The 13501-nt window shown below is 35.3% G+C and overlaps 1 protein-coding gene across 2 annotated transcripts in view; it reads right to left on the reverse strand.

The window, feature by feature from the left end:
* RAB3GAP1 (RAB3 GTPase activating protein catalytic subunit 1) overlaps nt 1-13501 on the reverse strand; it is a 109380-nt gene that overhangs the window by 75746 nt on the left and 20133 nt on the right. The window contains exons 4-5 of one of the 2 annotated variants that reach the window (XM_008695850.2): nt 8765-8897; nt 5742-5820 (exon numbers count right to left, since the gene is read on the reverse strand). In XM_008695850.2, the coding sequence (XP_008694072.1) occupies nt 5742-5820; nt 8765-8897 (212 nt within the window). Of the gene's footprint in view, nt 1-5741; nt 5821-8764; nt 8898-13501 lie in introns of those variants that run through there. The other variant, XM_008695851.2, reaches the window with a different exon arrangement.

Below are 13501 nucleotides of genomic sequence, written 5' to 3' on the forward strand. Positions count from 1 at the left end.
GGGGAATGAAACATGGGACACTATGGACTATGAGAAACAAACTGAGGACTTCAGAGGGGAGGGGGGTGGGGGAATGGGAAAGACCGGTGATGGGTAGAAAGGAGGGCACGTATTGCATGGTGCACTGGGTGTTATACACAACTAATGAATCATCGAGCCTTACATCGGAAACCGGGGATGTACTGTATGGTGACTAACATAATATAATAAAAAATCATTTAAAAAAAAAAAAAAAGAAGTTGTGGTTTAGCGGAGCCTGGGTGGCTCAGTTGGTTAAGTGTCTGCCTTCAGCTCAAGTCAAGATCCCAGGGTCCTGGGATCGAGTCCCACAGGGCTCCTTGCCCAGCGGGGAGCCTGCTTCTCCCTCTCCCTCTGCCTGCCTCTACCTCTGTTAAATAAATAAATATTTAAAAAAAGAAGTTGTAGGGCATACACACACACACACAAATATTATTCAGCCATAAAAAGGAATGAAATCTTGACATTTACAATGACTTAGATGGAGCTACGGTGAATTACGCTAAGCAAAATAATTCAGTCAGAGAAAAGCAAATACCATATGATTTCACTCATGTGTAATTTAATAAATGAAAAAGATGAACATAGGGGGAGAGGGGGAAGAGAGAGGAAAACCACAAAACAGACTCAACCATAGAGAACAAACTGAGGGTTGCTGGAGGGGAGGTGGGCAAGGGTATGGGTTAAAAGGGTGATGGGTACTGAGCGCACTTGTGATGAGCACTGAGTGCTGTATGTAAGTGATGAATCACTAACTTCTACCCCTGAAACATTACACTATATATTAACTGACTGGAATTTAAATAAAAACCTGGAGAAAAAAAACTGACAAAACATATATAGGATCTTTATGCTGAAAACAGTAAGACACTCATAAAAGAAATCAAAGAAGATATAAATAACTGGAGAGACCATGTTCATAACATGAACAACTCTGCATAGTAAAGAGGTCAATTCTCCCTAAACTATCCAGAGATTTAAGGCAATTATAATCAAATTTCCAGCAGGACTTTTTGTAGATAGAAATAAACCAATTCTAAAATGTAAATGGAAAAGCAAAGGAGCTAGAAAAATCAAACAACTGTGAAAAGTAGCACCACCTAAATTAAAACTACAGAAACCAAGAGCATCCAGACATATACCCACACAAATGTGGCCAAATGATTTTTGACAAAGACATAAAAGTCAGTCAATGGAGAAAGGAAAGCTCTTTTCAACAAATGATACTAGAACTGAACATTCATTTGCAAAAAAAGAACCCTGACCCAAAACTCTCACCTTATACAAAAATTAACTTGAAATAGGTAACAGATCTACACACAAAATATAAAACTTCTAGAATAAAACACAGAATTAGCCATATGATCAAAGTTAACATCACTAGTGATTAAGTCATGTTGTTAACATGACCCTCTGATATGATGTGATGAAAAAGGCAATTCACCTCAATGGTATTCTCTCCAAAATCCCACAACCCAACTGTTATCAAAAGCAAAACAGAGACAAACCCAAACTGAAGGACATTTACAAAATTCCTGACTCAAGCTCCTCAAAACTGTTAAGGAGATGAAAAATAAGGAAAGACTGAGAAATTTTCAAAGACCAGAGACTAAACAAACTAAAAAGACATGATGACTAAATGCTTGGATCCTAGAACAGAAAATGGACTTTAGTGGAAAAACTAGTTAAAGTTAAGCTAATAACACACCAATGTTGGTTTCTGTTTTGACACATATATCATGGTAATATAAACTGCTAACAGCAGGTAGAGCTGGGTGAGGATATACCAGAACACACTGCACTATCTTTGCAACTTTCTATAAATGTAAAATACATCAAAAATATTTTATTTTTAAAACACAGGAGAAAGCTTTGGGACCTGATGCAAAGAGTTCTTAGACATGGCACCAAAACAGGACCCATAAAGTAAAAAATTAATAAACTGACAGAACGACACACCTATTACAATGGCTAAAATAAAAAACACTGGCACCAAGTGCTGATGAGTAAAACGAGCAACTGGAACTCTCATACATTGCTGGTGGAAATGCAAAATGGTTCAGTCACTCAGGAAATCAGTTTGGCCATTTCTTTCTTCTTTTTTTTTTAAGAAAGTTTTTAATTCCAGTATAGTTAACAATGTTATACTAGGTTCAGGTGTACAATACAGTAACTCAACAATTCCATACATCACCCAGGGCTCATCATGACAAATGCACTCTTGAATCCCCATCACCTATTTATCCATCCCCCCACCCACTTCCCCTCTGATAGCCATCAGTTTGTTCTCTATAATTAAGTCTGTTTCCTGATTTTTTTTTCCTCTTGCTCGCTTTTGTTTCTTAAATTCTGTGAGTGAAGTCATGTGGTATTTGTCTTTCTGACTTATTTCACTTAGCATTATAACCTCTAGCTCCATCCATGATGTTGCAAATGGCAAGATTCCATTCTTTTTTAAGCTGAATAACATTCCTCTGTCTGTGTGCGTGCACATGCACACACATGCCATATTTTCTTTATCCATTCATCTATGATTGGACACACTTGGGCTGCTTTCCTATTTTGGCTACTGTAAATGACGCTGCTATAAACACAGGGATCCCTTTGAGTAAGTGTTTTAGTATTTTGGGGGTAAATACCCAGTAGTGTGATTATTGGATCATAGGGTAGTTCCATTTTTAACTTTTTGAGGAACCTCCATACTGTTCTCCCCAATGGCTGCACCAGTTTGCATTCCCATCAACAGTGCAAGAGGGATCCTTTTTCTCCACATCCTCGTCCACACTTATCATTTCTTGTGTTTTTGACTTCAGCCCTTCTGACAGGTGTGAGGTGGTATCTCTTTGTACTTTTGATTTGCATTTCCTTGATGATGAGCGATGTTGAGCATCTTTTCACATGTCTGTCTGGCCATCTGGATGTCTTTTTTGAAGAAAGGTCTGTTCATGCCTGCCCATTCTTTAATCGGGCTGTTTTTTGGGTGTTGAGTTGTATCAGATCTTTATATATTTTGGATGCTAACCCTTTATGGGATAGGTCATTTGCAAATACCTTTTCCCATTCAGAAGGCTGCCTTTTAGTTTTGTTGACTGTTTCCTTCGTTGTGCAGAAGCTTTATATTTTGATGCAGTCCCAGTAACACATTTTGGCCATTTTTTATAAAGCTAAAAATAAACAATTCCCATATGACTAGCAATCTCAACTTAGGTATTTAGACCAGTGAACTAAAAATGTACTTTCACACAAAAATCTGTTCACATATATTTGTAACAGCTCTATTCATAAACGCCCAAACTTAGAAACAACCCTAATATCCTTCAACAAGTGAATGAATAAACAAACTGTGGTACACCCTTACAAGAGAATACTACTCAGCAATAAAAAGGAACAAGCTACTGTTACAGAATTACTTAAAAGGATCTTGAAAGCATTACATTGAAAGAAACCAGTCTCAAACAGTTACTATAACATTCCATCTCTATGACATTCTTGAAAGGATAAAGCTATCAAAACTAAAAATATATCAGTAATTGCCAGAAATAATGGACAAGAAGAGTTTTTTTGGGAGGTTACACAACTGTTGTACATCCTGATTATGGCAGTAGTTTTAAAAAACCTATACATATGTGTTGAAGTTCAGTGAACTATTCATTTAAATAAAAAGTCAATTTTACTATATGCTAATTTTTAAAATAAAAAATGTTTAAAGTAAATGTAAAGGTTAAAAAAACTACAAACAAGTGATTTTCATTAATATAATAAAGAAATATATCACTAACAAATACTTCATTAATACATAGAAAGGTTTATTTACTCAACAAATATTTTTCAACTATGGACTATCTGTCAAACCCGATTTTAGGAAATAAATATTAAAAAGCTGAATAGAATGAGTACGTTTTGTCTGTGGAATGGACATGAATTGGGGAAGACTAGATGTCAGACTGTAGTGGGTTACATAATGTTCCCTCAAAATTCATGTCTATCTAGAAGTTTAAAAAAAAAAAAGAACAGAAATTATATAACAGCATTTAGAGTTTGATAAACATACTATGTACAATTATCTTACTAACTCCTCACAGTTACTCTTAAAGGTGCATATTATTTATTATTCTGTCTTTATCAACGTAGAAACCAACTCAGAGAAATTAAGTAATTTGCCCAAAGTTGACAATAAGTACTTGAGCTAGAAATTAAACATAAATGTGTCTAATTCAGTGTCTGGCCAAATAGTAGGTATTCAATTAATGTTGAATGAAAGAATACATGCAAAGTCATGCTCTATGGTATCATACTGCCTTCTGATATATTCTGTCATTTTAGATGTATGTATTCTTATTTTAAAAGATCAGAAGAGATTCTGGATGGATTAAATTAAATGGCAATGTACTAAATTCTCTTATATTTGTTTAAGTTGTTTAAGTTCACAGTTTTTAAAAGATCACACTAAAATGACAGGCATATCCAGTTTATCTGCATTTGCAATTAGTTTTTTTTAGTGTGCTACAGTCTACTTGCTATAGTATCAACACTAGAATGAAGAAAAAAGAAGCAAAGATACCGTTTTTTCCTTTCTTAGAAATTCTTTAATAAAGAATCAAGGGGTGCCTGGGTGGCTCAGGCGGTTAAGCATCCGACTCTTGATTTCAGCTCAGGTCACGATCTCAGGGTCCTGGGATCAGGCCCCGCACTGGCTCCTTGCTTAGCTGGAAGTGTGCTTGAAGACTCTCTCTCCCCCTCTCCCTCTGCCCCTCCCCCCACTTGCACACACATTCTCTCTCAAATAAATAAATCTTAAAAAAAAAAAATCAAGAGACCAACTCACACCAACAGACTAAATATAAATTTATTTTAACTAGGTCTCCTTTCTTGACCATACACTCACACTTGAGACATTTTGGTGGTGGTATGCTTCAACACCACCCCTACCAAAATAAGATAAAGACCTTTTAAGTGTGATGTACTTCTTATATTAATTTATCACATTTATAATTTACATACGACTGAGTCATGATGTTATCATGTAACTGAGATCAACATTTTATTTCAATTCAATTTTCAACAATACATATTTTCTATGATATGTAAATGCTCTCTCTATGCTAGTCATCAGAATTATAGTTAGGCTCCACCCTAGATTATGAAATATACTGTGCAGAAAAGAGTTAACAGCAGGCCTGTGACTACTATCCTTAGAACGGCCTGCATGCAAGGCTGATCTTTGGCAGGCTTCTAGAAATTTGGATTTGGAGAGGGTTCTCAAAAAATGCTCCAATAAGAGTTACTGTGCTTAAATTGTTCATACAAACAATGTGGTTTATGCTAAACACCTGCTCTCCTTCTGGGAGTCTGAAATTTTGTTATGTACCAGTCACAGGGTACCAGCCCCAAAATATAAACCCTGAGAGCTGAGCCTCTATAACAAGCTTCCCTGGTAGAAAACATTTCATACGTGTTGTCACAACTTGTTGCTAAGGAAATTAAGTATGTTCTGTGTGACTCCATTTGGCAAGGACTCAAACACGAGTTCCTCCAAACTTTGCCTCAGGCCCCTTTTCCCTGTGTTGATTCTGTTTGCAGACTGTTGCTGTAATAAATCGTAGTTGAGTGCAACCATATGCTCAGTTTTAAGCGTCTTCCTAGCAAATCACTGAACCTGGGGGAGTTGTTGGTGTCTCCCCAACACACATACTAAAAGTTACCTGAGTAAAACGTATACCTACCATCTTACCAGGCAATGTGCTCTTGGAGGAAAGTCATTATTCATACACAACAAATCCTGCATAGATTGTGGAATAACATCTACAAAAACATTTAATAAGGAAAAAATTAGTATGTTCATTCTAAGGCAAAATTTTGTAACATGACTGAAAAAATCACATTATGTAACATGTCTTGCTAGTCCATGTAGTTTTGCAATTGCTGAAGGATTTATATCTAGGACTAGCTGTAAGATTTGGGGTGAGACAGATGTCTCTCTCCCATTGTCTTTCATTTTTAAAAAGCCAGCCTCTAAAAACGAAAACATTATTCCTACATGTATAATATTTTCTTTTCTTCTAAGTCATAACTCAAACGTTTCCTCATCCTTCCTAGAAAGCCACGTTTTATCTGTTCTTCTTGTTTTGCTTTTGTCTCTAGTTTTCTTCAAAATTCTACTTAAGAGTCCTGTCAACACCTTATCGCCTCCTATGGCTAGTCTTTGCTGGCCTCTGGCCATCTTAAGTGTTCTTATTAAATCACTTACCAGCTTCCCACTTACTACCCATGCATCTTTAAGCACTTGCACTGCCATTTATAATAAGATAATGACATAAATGATCCTTATTTATTAATAAATGCATAATAAATTCAAAGTATAAAGAATATTTGTTCATAAACTTCCTTTTGCTGTATAGCCATAATTCCTTAGCAAATTTATATTTTGTTAATTTTCAAAAAGAATAAATAGGAGAACACTAATGACTTGATGCTTTAACTGAAGCAATGAACAACCCCAACAAATAAAAGATCAGTGCTCAAAACTTCTGGCCACTGATAGTATAGTTTTAAATGTGTATCTCCAAATTAAATGAGTTGATGGTTTACGTGTAACTTCTACCATTAGGTACAGCTTTAATCACAACCAAATTAAAACTGCACAATACATACACATGCAATAATAATGACTTTAACTAACTTAAATGCATTCATCTTCTTTCATATCACAGTCCCCTATACGAGTTCATCTCAGAAACACTGATTCTTAGCCTCATCATTTTAACAGCTTCTCCTTAATGTATGATCTTTCCTCAAATTAACAGCACTCAAGGGGCGCCTGGGTGGCTCCGTCCTTAAGCGTCTGCCTTCGGCTCAGGTCATGATCCCAGCATTCTGGGATCCAGCCCCGCATCTGGCTCCCTGCGCAGCAGGAAGCTGCTTCTCCCTCTCCCACTCCCCCTGCTTGTATTCCCTCTCTCATTGTATCTCTGTCAAATAAATAAAAAATTAACAGCACTCAAGATTTCTCTACCTTTAACAGTTCCTTCACATTAGTCAGCAGAGTGTTGGACCAGGAAATCTCTGGGCTATTATCAGACTTCCCACCAGTTGCACATATTTCCCTCATCCCCTTACTCCTAAAGTACACACGTTCATATTCTAGTGTAATTATTTTATTTTACTGTATAATTGTTTTACGTATGTGTACAGATGGTCAATGTTATCTGTCCTAGTTTATGAATCTAAATGCAGATGCTAACTACTTTATTGTTTCTAAGAAAAATGCATATAATACAAAAGGTAATGTAATTTTATTCCTATACAAGAAAAGGCACAAATATTTCAGGCCTACACTTAGAAATGATCATCTGTTTTGACGAGAAAAACTTTTTTTAATTTATTTTTTCAATTGAAATATAATTGACATTTAACATTACATTACTGTCAGGTATACAACATAACAACTCATTAATTGTATACACTGTGAAACAATCACCGTAAGTCTAGTCAACATCTGTCACCAGTTAAGAACAAAAATTTCCTTGTCATAAGAACTTTTACAATTTACTCTCTGAGCAACTTTCAAATACACAATACAGTACTATTAACTACAGTTATCATGCTGTACATTAACTACATCCCCACGACTTATTTATTTTATAACTGTAAATGTGTACCTTTTGACCCCTTTCATCCATGTTGCCCAACCCTCAACCTCTGTCTCGGGGAACCACCAATCTGTTCTCATAAATATAAGCCTGGTAAGTTTTGTTTTCATTTTTGTTTTTCTTAGATTCTACATATAAGAGAGATCATACAATATCTGTCTTTCTCTTATTCCACTTAGCATAATGCCGTCAACTGCCCTGAAAAACTAACACATCCTGCATATTTATTTTTTGAGTGAGTGAAGAAGGGTATTTGACTGACAGCTCCAAAACTCATATTTTTTCAACACCTTGGTCTCTCACTATTATATGCTACTCTATCTCAAGACAAATTTTGGATGATTTGACCTATGAACAACTTTAAAAGCACCATTCAGAGATTTGGAGCAATGTAACCTATTAATAACCACAAGCACCATTTACTAAGTACCTAGCACAGGCCAGGTACTGATATAGGTGCTCACATACAGTATCTCATTAAATCTTCCCATTAATCTTCCAGATGTTATTACTTCATTTTACAAGTGAGATAATTCAGATTTAGAAAGGTCAAGTAACTAGTAAGAAGAACCTGAATTTTAATCCACGTGATCTGACTACAAACTCGGGGGTAAAACCAAAACACTTCACTGACAAATCAGATAGTAACTTTTATTTTTACATCCTTCAAATTCCAGCTTAATTGCTTAATTCTTCATTACATCTTCTCTGCTCTCTCTCAATTAGAACTGATCGTTTCTTCTCCAAACTTCAGTAGCACTTTTTCTGTGCTCTGGGATGGCACTTTTCATTTTCTATCTTCCACTACTGTTAGTTATTTATAGACCATATCTTCCTTACTGGACTGTAAATTTCTTTTAACTCTGGGTTAAAATGCACTCAATAAATATTTGCTAATCTAATTAATTTTGAAATGAATGCTACTATGATTGTTCCTCTAAAAAGTTCATACTCTGTTTCACATGTAGTGAAACAAGTTGGCAAATGTAAAACATCTCCAGGGGACACTACTTTTAAGTAAGAGAACTAAATTCATAATTCAAAATTATAATCACTCTTACAGTCAAGAGTTTCAAAATATGTAGTTAACAACTTACCTTCCAATACTTCATCTTTTCCCTCTTTATCAGTGGAGTCTTGTACAAGATAATGATGAGTGACTGAGAACTTGAAGTCAGCAAAGGAAATTTCATCTGATTTCTCTTCCCATGTGCCAGAAGTAAATATACCCTATATTTAACAATAAAATGGGAAAACATCCATGTTTAAAGAGAGAATTCCCTTAGAATATCAACTATCAAGTGACATACAAAATTATAATTTTTGAATAATTTTTGTGAGATAAATATATAAAATCAAGATAATACAGTAAGTCTCATGCCTTACATACCATAAAAAAAAAACCTCCCTACCATTAGCAAAATCTGAATTACTTTTAGCTGAAATGGTAACATTTTATAAATTTTAAAATTTAGAAAAAAAATATGGCAATAAAATATACTTTCATTATAACAATCTCAAATCCAGTAATACCACTACATAATACAGAGCATTACTGGACATCAGAAATTGCTTAATAAAAAAAGTCTGCAGAATCAACTTGAGTGACATGACATTTGTAGCATGTATTTGCTTAACATGTTTTTGCAACCATCTTTATCAAGCTTTGGTATTCAAATATTTTCACTTAAATAGCAACTCTGTGAGTGGAAAACATTTTAATTAAAAGTTCCAAAGAGTCCCCTCACTTATACAACATAATCATAAAAAAGGATTTTTCCCATGGGCCTCTAATCTCCCACAGCTATTCCTTCCACTAGAGAAGAGGAATATTATAGTCATTATAGTATAGTACCACTATGAGGCAGGAAATACCAACCCAGCAACTTGCCAAGCACAGATAGTCTCAAACTAGACAGAAAATATGTAAGGAATGATTCTGTGAGTTGCTGGGTTTTTATTAAAAGTGTTTTCATGACCATATCTAATGTAGAACACTCAAATTTTTTATACTGTTGCTGACAAAGTATTTATAATTCTGAATGGAGTTAAACCCTATTTTAAATGTCCTAAGGGTATCTAATTATGTTAATATATCAAATAGCAATCTTTTTATTAAGAGAAAAACCACCACATATGATACATATCAAAACCTATAATTTTATATTTTGGGTTTCTCTAAAGCGAGATTAACCTGTATTGAATTAAGACATATATGGCCCATACCAAAATTCTCAAATTGTAATAAGCATTATAATGATATACCTAACAGCTTGGTGTGCTACAAGGAATGCCCACTATAAAGCAGTTAAGCTAAAACTAAGGACAAGGTCAAAGCCCAGAAAATGAGAGAAAAGCTCATCTGTCAAGCTTGCAAAAAAGCTGAAATACTCTAATTAAATGATACAAAGAAACATTACCTGACCCTAATTTTGGATTCTGAGAACAACTGTCAACCTTACCAATAGCCATCTCAAGAACAATTTGGTTGTATTCAATAAACAAGAGGTATCCAGGATCGGTCTACCAAACAGACTTTTAAAGATAATTAGTTCAACAGAAAACAACACTCTAATCTGCCTCCTTCAATTCCATTATGACGCAGTCCTTTGACACCAAATTTCAGTATGGTGTATATTTACCATCAGAATCAGAAATGACAAGACTAGTTCAAATTAATCCAGTGATTCATCAAAAATAACCTCTGTGGGCCCCAATCAGACAATAAAAAAGAAATAAGCATTTATAATGGAAAGAAATAAAACTGTCTGCATTCACAATGATCTGATATGTACTAGAATATCCAAAGCAACCTACAAACTACTAAAACTAACTGATGAGCTTATGAAGTTGTGGAATTCAAGGTCAATACATAAAAACCATCTGTATTTTTATATACAGGCAGCAAACACTTGGAAAATGATTTTTTTTTAAATACCACTCTTACAACATCAAAAATAAATTAACTAGAAATACATGTAACAAAAGATGAGCAAGAATTCTACCTAAGAATGTTTCAAAACATCGATGAGCAATTATTAAAGACCTAAACAGAGCTAAACGTACATGGATTGGAAGACACAACAGCACTAAGATGTCATTCTCCTCAAATAGATCTATAAATTCAACACCATCCTAATCAAAATCCCAGCAGGCATTTTGTAGAAATTGACTAGCTGTTTCTAAAACTAATATGAAATCCAAAGGACCTAAAATACCTAAAATAATTCTGATGAAAAATATACTACCTGATTTTAAGATTTTGCTATAGTAATTAAGACAGTATAGTACTGGCATAAAGACAAATAAATCAATAAGGCATAGTAGTCCAGAAATACATTCACTCTTATACTCCATTTTACAACAGAGGAGCTACTGCAATTCAGTAGGAAAAGGGGAAAGGATGGTCTTTTCAACAAACACTCCTGGAATAATAAGATATTCACATAGAGGAAAACGGAGAACTGTCTTTACAACCTTGAGACAGGCAGAGATTCCTGTGACAGGAAACAAAAGGCACTAAGAATAAAATTTAAAATTAAGAAAATGAGGAACACCCAAATACATGAAATAGCTAATAACAAACATAAAGGAACTAATCAATAATACAATAATAGTAGGGGACTTTAACACCCCATTCACACCAATGGACAGATCATCTATCTAAACAGAAAGTCAACAAGGAAACAATGGCTTTGAAAGACACACTGGTACAAATGGATTTAACAGATATAGTCAGGATATTCCATCATATGACAACAGAACTTACCTTCTTTTTAAGTGCACATCCAACATTCTCCAAAACAGATCACATAATAGGCTACAAAATAAGCCTCAACAAATTCAAAAAGACTGTGAAGTCATACCATGCATCTTTTCTGACAACATTATGAAACTAGGAGTCAACCACAGGAAAAAATCTGGAAAGACCACAAATACATGGACAATAAATAACATGCTAATAAGCAATGAATGAGTCAACCAGGAAATAAACGAAGAAATAATAAAGTACATGGGGAAAAAAAGAAAATGAAAACATAATGGTTAAAAACCTTTGGGATGTACCAAAAGCTGTTTTAAAAGTGAAGTTTATAGCAACAGGTCTACCTCAAGAAGCAAGAAAAATCTCTAACAACCTAACCTCACATGTAAGGGACCTTTTGTAAAAAGAATAATTAACAAAACCTAAAACCCACAGAAGGCAGGAAATAATAAAGATTAAAGCAGAAATAGGGGCGCCTGGGTGGCACAGCGGTTAAGCCTCTGCCTTCGGCTCAGGGCGTGATCCCGGCGTTATGGGATCGAGCCCCACATCAGGCTCTTCCACTATGAGCCTGCTTCTTCCTCTCCCACTCCCCCTGCTTGTGTTCCCTCTCTCACTGGCTGTCTGTATCTCTGTCGAATAAATAAATAAAATCTTTAAAAAAAAAAGATTAAAGCAGAAATAAATGAAATAGAAACCTAAAAAAACAACAACAACAACACATTAGAGCAGACCAATGAAACCAGGAGCTGGTTCTTTAGGAAAAAAAAAAAAAATCAATAAAATTGATAAACTTCTAGCCAGACTAATCAATACAAAAGGACTCAAATAAAATCACAAATTAGAGAGGAGAAATAACAACAAACATCAGAGAAATACAAACAATTATGGAAGAATATTATGAAAAACTATATGCCAACAAATCGGACAACCTAGAAGAAATGGATAAATTCCTAGAAACATATAAACTATCAAAACTGAAACAGGAATAGGGGCGCCTGGGTGACACAGCGGTTAGGCGTCTGCCTTCGGCTCAGGGCGTGATCCCGGCGTTATGGGATCGAGCCCCACATCAGGCTCCTCCGCTATGAGCCTGCTTCTTCCTCTCCCACTCCCCCTGCTTGTGTTCCCTCTCTCGCTGGCTGTCTCTATCTCTGTCAAATAAATAAATAAAATCTTAAAAAAAAAAAAAACTGAAACAGGAATAAATAGAAATTTTGAACAAATAACCAGCAAAGAAATTAAATCTGTAATCAAAACCCTCCCAATAAACTAAAGTCCAGGACCAGGCTTCACAGGTGAAATATACCAAATATTTAAAGAAGAGCTGGGATGCCTGGCTGGCTTGGTCAGTTACTCGTCTGCCTTTGGCTCATGATCCTGGGGTCCTAGGATTGAGTCCCAAGTTGGGCTCCTTGCTCAGCAGGGAACCTGCTTCTCCTTCTGCCTGCTGCTCCCCCTGGCTTGTGCTCTCTCTCTCTCTCTCAATCTCTCTTTGACAAATAAATAAATAAAATCTTTTTAAAAAATTAAAAAACAAAAAATAAATAAAGAAGAGTTAATATCTATTCTTCTCGGGTGCTTAGGTGGCTCGCTCAGTTAACTGTCTGCCTTCAGCTCAGGTCATGATCCCAGCGTCCTGAGATGGAGTACCTTATCAGGCTTCCTGCACAGCAGGGAGTCTGCTTCTCTCTCCCCTTTTTGCCCTTCCCCCTCACTCATGTTCTCACTCATTCTGCTCTCTTTCTCCCAAATAAATTTTTTTTTTAAATCTTAAAAAAAAAAATCTATTCTTCTCAAACTACTCCAAAATACAGCAAAGGAAAAATTCCAAATTGATTCCATCAGGCCAGCCTTATCCTGATACCAAAACCAGATAGACACCACAAAAAAAAGAAAAATACAGGCAAATATCCTTGAAGAACACAGATGAAAAAATACAGAAGAGAATACTAGCAAACTGAATATGACAATACATTTAAAAAAATCATTCATCCCGAGCAAGTGGGATTTATTCCCAGGATGCAAGGATGGTTAAATACTCACAAATCAATCAAAGTGATACATCACA

The sequence above is a fragment of the Ursus maritimus genome, unplaced genomic scaffold (genome assembly GCF_017311325.1).
Source record: "Ursus maritimus isolate PB19 unplaced genomic scaffold, ASM1731132v1 scaffold_1, whole genome shotgun sequence".
NCBI lineage: Eukaryota > Metazoa > Chordata > Mammalia > Carnivora > Ursidae > Ursus > Ursus maritimus.